Genomic DNA, 8,100 nt, shown 5'->3' on the forward strand with positions numbered 1-8,100 from the left:
GTGAAGGAAGCTGCGCTGAGCTACGGCGTTCGGTAGCTTAGGGGCATTGCGTGCGTTTCCAACTCATCTTTTCAACTCACGATGGGACGTAACCCCATTGTAAGTCGAGGAAGTTCTGTGCCTCACATCACACCTCCTTTCCTCTTTAGTGACAGTTCTCCTGACCTTTAGGTGGGCACACGGTCACCTGAATTATTGACATATTTCCCAGCCTCACTTGCAGTCGGTGTAAGTGGGTGATGAAGTTGGGGTGACGGAGCAGTCAGATGTGAGGGCTGGAGCTCCAGCAGTCATTTTGGAAGGGAGAATGGAAGCCACGAGCAGCGGGATGAAGCATTCCTGGTCGCTGGTGCCACCCCCTCCCCCCACAAACATCATGTGAGCTCCTAGGGCCAACCTCCGTGCTTCCTCTATGTAAAAGAAGACGCACTCTGCCTTGTTTTAGCCACTGTTATGCTGGTTTCTGTTGATGCAGCTGAACCTAATCATAGAGAATAACAAACAACACCACCACATCTGTAACTGTTACAAGGCCGCCTCTGCTGCAGCATCGGCCCAGCCTGCGTCAGCATCCTGTCACATCCTGGTTCTCATGGAGGCCCTCGGTCCCGTGCAGCTGTCTAAGAACCGCTGATCACTCTGGCCCTGCTGGCGTGGGATTCAGGGGCAGCTCCTACATGTTCCAGGAAACCCCAGCACTGTCTTTGGTTCTGACTCGGTGTCCCCGGCTTTGTCTGCCTCTCACTCACGGCAAGTGTCCTCCCCCGCCTTTCTGACCTCGTCGGTTGTGGAAAAGTCCACTGAGTAGATGGCTCAACATCGGGCTGCTCTCCTGCTGGTGTCTGGTCAGCCCTGGGCTGTGCTCACCGGTAAGACCTCCTGGACCAGGGTTCTCTGCCCGCAGACCAAGCCCTCCAGCCACAGCCTGCCGGCTGCTTGTGTCCCTGAGACGTGAGCGGGAACAGAGCTGGTGCGCAGAGGTCTCCAGAGGAGCCTGGAGAGGGACATGTGCAGCCGCTGCCTGTCCGCAGGCCGATTCTTCATCTCAGGACATGTGCCTCCCAGGGGGTGTCATCGTCCCAGCCTTGGAGATAGGGGAGGTGGCCTGTCTGAGGTCATGCAGTGGGTGCCTGGCGAGCCTGCCAGTCCCAGGCCTGCTCTCCTGCAGCGGCTCCGTGTGCACGGGCTGTGGACAAGACCGTGGCGCAGGCCACGCTGAGCAGTGCTGCAGACTCATGGACACCGCACCCTCTGTGCCCCCCGAGGGAGCGTGTCACCTGCCAGGAGGTCCCAGTTCCACGTGGGGGGCTCAGCCCCAGCCCCAGAGTGGAGCCCGGGCACAGGTGTGAGACCCCTGGCCCAGCTCACGCACCTGCACTCGGTTCCCAATCAGCAGCCACACGGCCACCACCCAGGACCAACGTGTCCCGTAGAGAAGGCAGGTCCGGAATGTTCCAGAGCACAGCAGCCGGACGTGAAGGAAGAGAAAGTGAGGCTGCTGAGAAGACCTGTGTTCTTGGGCTGACCTCTGCTGGAGGACGGCCAGGCCGTCTCTCTGGGCCTCCTGAGCCACAGTTAGGCAGCTGGTTTATGAACCACGAAGCAGGCTTTACTCAGTGGCCACATCAGCTTCTGCTGGAATTCACAAACTGGTGCATCTTTCACATCATCCAACAAAGGGTCACCCGTCTGCTCCCTGCTTCGGAAAGAGGGCAACTGTCAGGTCCCGCCCTGTCTGCAGTGACGTCCATCTCTGCTTTAACTGTGCTGCCCCTGTGGACGGCAAGGAGGGCTTTGCATCCGCTGACGGGGCCTCAGTGGGAGGCCGCATGCCTGCTTCTTATTGCAAGGAAGAACCAAAACGATCAGAAGGGCTCCAGCCTCCTCCCCCAGGCCCACCGTGCACGGTGGGGCAGCCTTGTGGGTCAGTCTGAGAGGACAGCCACAGCCCAGGGGTGTCGGGGACTTTCACAGGCTGCACCGCCATCCCACGGCCTCCCACCCCGATGTCTCTGGGATCATCCTGAGCGTTGTGAGCTACGCCCCTCGTCACAAACACACCCGTGTACCACACAGGGCTCCCTCCAGAAGTGGCTGTGCAGGGAAACCCTGAGGCCCCCATCTGCGCTGGCATTTGCAGAGGTGACCCTGGCAGCCCCCTACTGTGTCCCGGGCAGGTCGGGTCACCTGCCCCCAGCACCAGCCTCTGCCACCTCAGTGGTGCCCACAGAACAGCGTCCCCCCTGCTCAGACAGCCCCAATGTCTCTCGAAATGTCACATCACGTGGTACAAGCCGCTTTCCACCTTCTGGAGCCTCTCGGCCCCCTGTGAGCACAGACACCGAGCAGCTCCAACACCAGAAGGGCGGCGGCTGCCGGCGGGGAGGGACGCCACCGATGGCAGTCACAGGCTGGAGACTCAGGGTGATGGGAGAGAAGGGACATGGTCACCAGCGAGGACCAGCCTCCCAGCGACAGCTGAGATGGGGCTGTGATGTGTCGACCTCCTTCAACCTCCACTGTGGAAGTTTCCGGCAGGTTGGAAGGGGGGTGAGAAGCATGTTGATTCCCTCCACGCCCCAGCCAGTCTACCCCAATAGAAGAGCCCTCGATGGGAAGGAGGGGAGATGGGGCGAGTGGACAGCCATGTGGACTCCCCACACAGGACCACGCAGGCCTGGTTCACACCGTCATCTGGATGGACGGGCAGCCTCACTGGTCATGCACAGAAGCTTCCAGGATGGGGAGCGAGCTCTGGAGCCCCAAACCGGTCCATCTGTTCCTGAGAGGCAGCGACAGCCCGGCATGCAGGCTCTGGGCAGGAGGAAGGATTCAGTTTCTGGGGATGAGAAAGCATGAACACTGTCACTGTTGCTTCTCACTTAAAAACCCGTAGTTTCAGCCTCATGCTGTCGCCTCCTGGATTCTTCGCATTTCAACACCCCATCAACCTGTTGAACTGAATAATGAGGCAGGTGTGGGAAGGGCTGTGTCTTCTGCAACGGACGGAGGGTTTGGAGTCGCTCCCTGACACAATTGGGAAAAAGAAAACTAACCGAATTGTGGAAAGGCCAGCCACTATCACCGACTGCCTCTCATCATGAAGAAACGCGTTTTTAGAGCAAGCCCACTTGTCACTGAGAATGACTGACACCCCATCCCAGAGGACGCCTCCGGAACAGGGCTCCCGTGGCGCAGGGGGAGGCACGACAACGGCGCTCAGCAGTGGCACTGACAGCAGGTCCCCACCTTGTGCACCTGGCCGGGCAGCCTGCTGACGAGAGACACCTGCCACCTGTCCAGATGCAGAGCAGCTTTGATCCAAGGCTTCAGAACAAAACTATTTTATAAGCAGGCTTAACCGTACATTTTTAGAAAATGAAATGAAAAATGAAGTACTTTTCACCAACTTAAATGAGATATAGGGCTCATGCATCCCATTTACGGGGATTTTATTTATGTGAACAGACGGGGTGCTCTGTACCCTCGGTCACACCTGTCTGGGGAATTCGGCAGGTCCGGCATGTGGTTTCAGCTGCCCCGGCTTGTCTGTGAGGCCTCGGGGATCTGACATGACTCCCAGGGCCCAATCACCCCAGGACGAGGGCGCGCCCTCCACCACCATGTGCTCAGCACAGACCACAGGGCCGTCTGCCGAGTAAATGAGCAATTTGCCACAATTATAAGAAGAGCTCAGTATAATCACTGAAAATCTTCAAGAATTTGATACAATAGGAAACAACGCTGACCAGTACAAGGAAGCAGCCATCCCAGGGCAGACCCCGCGGCAGCCGTGACGTGCTGGTAAAGGAACAAACAAATCCGTGCGCATATGTGTGCGTATACATTATCAATTTTAGTGAAATAAAGCATCTGTAGCACATAACTTACAAATAATAAATATACACAATACCCTGCATTGTAAACGCCACATGGCTGAGGGATTCTCAGACACTTCTGCTGAATTTTGGTGAACTCTTGAATCCAGAGGGACCTGTGGCTGTAAGTGACCAGTGAGCGTCATTCCCACACACATGCTGGTCAACCTTTTTATTTGCATTAATGGGTAAGACAACATGAAACCACAAAACCACGTCTGATCTTCTCTGTCAACGACTTCCTAGCTGAGCTGGATTACAGTTTCCAACCCTAGAAGAACATTTCCTCAATGTTTTTCTGCTGTTCATAATGCGAGTTGGACACACTTCTGAATTCGATCTGCATGGTTAACATCTTCTTCACCACTTTCTAAAGTCAAGACACCCAACAAAACCATGCACAAGCCCGGTTGTGTGGCGTTTACCCTCATCTGGGTGTAAATGCTCCCCCGTGCCCTAGTTCAAGGGGCCGGGAGGCTGGCCTGCGGGGCTTCGTCCACAGGCTTCCAGCTCTACTTGGCTGGCAGGACCCCTGGCCAGACGTTGGCAGGAGGGCAGGTCTGGGCTTTATTCTCTGACAGGTCATCTGAATCTCTCTTTGGCCCTCAGAGAATGTTGCCGCTCCTTCCCAGGTGACTCCACGGATCCACGAACGCTCCCCCCTCCCCCCTCAGCCAGAGCGAGGACGACTCTGCCGTCATCAGGCTGGATGTTGGCCTGGTTTTGTGACTTCCCGCTTTCTGCCCGTGTCTTTGGATGAGTCCCCAAATTAAACCCTCCAGGAATGATGTTGTGCGCCCTGTGTGTCCTGTGGGGACACTGACTCATAGTGTAGAACCCACAAAACAGCAGAACTCGCCCAGAAGTCCCAGATGATGGCCACATGCAGGCAGAGTGAACGGCCAGTCCAGATGCAGCAGGAGCCTGGAGGCTTTCCCAGAAAAGGCAGTAACGGTGGAAACAATCCCACATAGCTGCTTCTGCCCAGAGGAGCTGGATCCGTGTGAGCACACGGGAGGGTACACAACACTTTCATCAAGAAGAACACAATTATGAATGCTAAGAAACAAAAGGTATCAGCAGAAGGAAACTAAATGTGGTACGATTTCAAAGAAAAAAACGGCACACAAAAAAAATGTGTTCGGCCTTAATGCTGGGAATGTTTCCCTCCACTGGCTCAGGGTGGGCTCCTGGGTCCATAGGGGGGAAATGCCATCCTGGCCTCGGCACTGTTCACACAGACACCCAAGACCAAGGGAGATATAATCACGGTTACAGACCAGAGAGCAGATGACGGGGGAGTGGTGGGGGGGAAGCAGAGGGGCGGGCCGGGCCGGGCACTGACCGCCTCACACTGCAGTCAGCACCACAGACGGGCCAGAAATGGACAGGACAAGAAGCCTGACCTAGTTAGAAAGGCAACCTCAGACCCCCGTGTGGGGTGCAGGGAGCTCTCTCCTCAGGAGGCACCAGTGCCATGTGCCGCGGACGTGGCTTCGCTTCTGTCTGGCTTTCACCTGCGCCTGTGGCCCTGGGCCCCTCATTTGTCGGTCTCCTCTCCATCCTATTTGCTGAGGCCCCTTTACAACACAGCTCTCGGAGACGGCTTTTCCTTACTGAAATCCATTTATTCCAAAGTCTTAGGCAGTGTTACAGATACTAGTTTAAAACATCGGCCAGGGGATTATTGATAAAATAGAAACTATTTACCAAAGAAATTTCATCTAAAAACACAGCACCAGTTTCCACTCTCACCCTACGGTGGGGACCTGCTTCTAGGTGAAGGTCATTTCTCACGCCTCGTCCACATTCTTCCCAGGAATTCCTCAAGAACAGATGGAAAAAGAGGCCTATGACAACAGACAGTTGTCTAAAAAGAAAACGTGCACGTAAGCAGGTCTTCTCAGCTGAGGAAAAACAGTTTCTGCACAAACAATTCAGATAAACCGGGACAAAACCACAAGGGATGGGACCAAACCACCGGGGGTGGACGTGACTGCTGATAGACCTTGAGAAGACAGTACTGAACGGTTTCATTTGCGTCTGTCATTCCCTCCGTCTCCGAGAGCCTTCCAGCCCCCAGAACTGAGCGAGGGGCTTCTGGAGGAGGCTGCGGAGGCAGCCTGGTCGGCTGGGTCTTCCTGACAGGCCGCTTCACCCAACTCCATTAAAGTTACTGATGACGAACAGACCGCATTCGCGTCCCCTGCACTCATTTCATCCTCCACTTGCAACAGTGAGAGTTGCACAAAGGCACTGTTAGATAGCCCAAAATTATATTTAATTTATAACCAGCCAGTAAAATCTTAGTGCAGTAAAACCTTGATTAACCAGAACCAAAACAGTCTCAGTCACCACGCTGGATTCCATTTTTAAGAGAAAGAGACAGATCAAGTAGAAATATCATCTGAAACACAATTATAATACAAATTCCAGGCAACATTCTGGGATTGGAACTTAACTATCGAGGTCTAACCCTGTCTTCTCCTGTAACGCAGGACACCTTCCAATGTGCCCATGGGGACCCTGGGTTGGCTGGCCTGCCCCTTCCGCTCTGCCAGGCCCAAGTCCCCTTTCCCACCCGCCAGGTGCCAGATCCTCCCTCTTCCACCTACACTCCAGCCTGGCCCACCCTCCTTGTCTCATCTCAAACATCTGGCATGACTCCTGGACTGTCCATCATTGTCTTCCCTGAATACATCACTCCTGCCAGTGAGAGATGAGGACAGGACATCCTCCGGCCAATACCCATGCACCCCACAGCCCGGAAACCTCAAGAAACACAACTGCCAACAGGCTTGGGCGTCTCAGGCAGCATGTGGGAGCTAAGGGGCACCGCTAGGTGGGCAAAGCCCGCACTGGAGAGGCCTCTGGCCCCGGCCCGGCCCACCACCCACTGGAAGGGGAAGGAGGTGCCCTCTGACCCTCGGCCCCGGGACGCACGGAGGAGTCGGGCCATAGCTTCCTTCGCTCCCATTGCTGCACAGGTTGCCTCCCTCCCGGGGTTGACCGCCCCTCCTGGGCCCTCTGCCGTAGTCACGGAGCGTCCACGGGGGCCGTCGAGGGAGGCCGCCCTGTGGGGCGCATGGGGGCGACAACGGCCACGCTCGCAGACCAGCGGGGACCCCTAGACCCTCCTCGTGGACGCCAGCCCATTTCCCCCCTGAAGGTGGAAGGACCCCACAGTCCCTGCGGGCCTCCGCCGTCGGTGACCTGCCCCCCAGGGCCACCCCTTCCCGGCCCGGAAGGTCCCGGGGTTCCCTTCCCAAACCCTCCCCGGTGTCCTGACGCCCCTCCCCGCAGAGTCCCGGCCCGGACACGCAGCCCGGACTCCGGTGGCCGAGGCCCCAGGGAGGGACAACCCCACACAGCACCCGGTGAGGCCGCAGGACCGCCGCCGGCCCCGCACCCCCCGCCCTGAGCGAGGCGGCGATGACCGGGCCCGGGGCTACAGGGACGACGGGGACACGGTGACCACGTGCGTACAGAAAGGCCACCGGTGTTTATTCAGGAAAACGTCAGCTCACGACGTCCCCGTTAGAGAAACCCTCCATAAAACTGGAAATCTACACGTATGTGCGTCTGTGCGGGCGGCGACCGCACCACAAGATCCAACCCGGAATGCAGAGCCCACGGATCCGGCGCGACCCCGCGCTCCCCGAGCCCCGCGCGCGCGCAGAGCAGAGGGCGCGCCACAGACCCGGCGCACGCGCGGAGCGGAGTACGGAAGCGCCGCAGGACTCAGCCTCCCAGACCGCTGAGGCGGCGAAAGGGGTTCTGCGCAGGCGCGGAGTACGGGAGTGCCGCAAACCCAGGTAGGGACCGCTGGGGAGGCGAGGAGGGGTTCCGCGCATGCGCGGAGCGGAGTGCGGGCTCTGCGCGACCTGACTGCCAGGAGACGTGAGGGGAGACAGCGAGGGGAGAGGTAGCTCTTGCGCCCTGAAGCGGAGACTCCGCGGGGAGCGGGTCACGATGGTGGTCAGGCGCGCTGAGGGGTGGGTCCTTTGCCGGCGGAAACGCTGTAAAGACCGTGTGCCTCGGAACTGGGCAGTCCGAGAAGGCCCCGACCTGAGCGGCCAGAAGCCCACGGGTGCTCAGGGAGACTAGCACCAGCCTGAGGCAGGGCGACAGGATGACACTGCGCACGCGTGGTGTGGCGGAGGCCCCTGCGCACGCGCAGACTGGAGGCCCCGGGCTGCCGCGCTGGGGCGGGCTGCCGCGC

General features: G+C 57.9%; 1 protein-coding gene and 1 long non-coding RNA gene across 4 annotated transcripts in view; both read left to right on the forward strand.

Annotated features, from left to right (window-relative positions):
- The first annotated feature begins 7,746 nt into the window (after window positions 1-7,746).
- Window positions 7,747-8,100, forward strand: part of LOC124242915 (uncharacterized) — a 13,178-nt gene continuing 12,824 nt past the window's right edge. Inside the window, exon 1 of one of the 2 annotated variants that reach the window (XR_006889544.1) lies at window positions 7,747-7,803. This is a non-coding gene — a long non-coding RNA (uncharacterized LOC124242915). Of the gene's footprint in view, window positions 7,874-8,100 lie in introns of both variants that reach the window. The other variant, XR_006889543.1, reaches the window with a different exon arrangement.
- Window positions 7,753-8,100, forward strand: part of LOC124242914 (proline-rich protein HaeIII subfamily 1-like) — a 1,043-nt gene continuing 695 nt past the window's right edge. The window contains exon 1 of one of the 2 annotated variants that reach the window (XM_046668337.1): window positions 7,753-8,100. In XM_046668337.1, the coding sequence (XP_046524293.1) occupies window positions 8,011-8,100 (90 nt within the window). In that variant the 5' untranslated portion in view covers window positions 7,753-8,010. The other variant, XM_046668336.1, reaches the window with a different exon arrangement.

Source organism: Equus quagga, chromosome 7 (assembly GCF_021613505.1).
Source record: "Equus quagga isolate Etosha38 chromosome 7, UCLA_HA_Equagga_1.0, whole genome shotgun sequence".
NCBI lineage: Eukaryota > Metazoa > Chordata > Mammalia > Perissodactyla > Equidae > Equus > Equus quagga.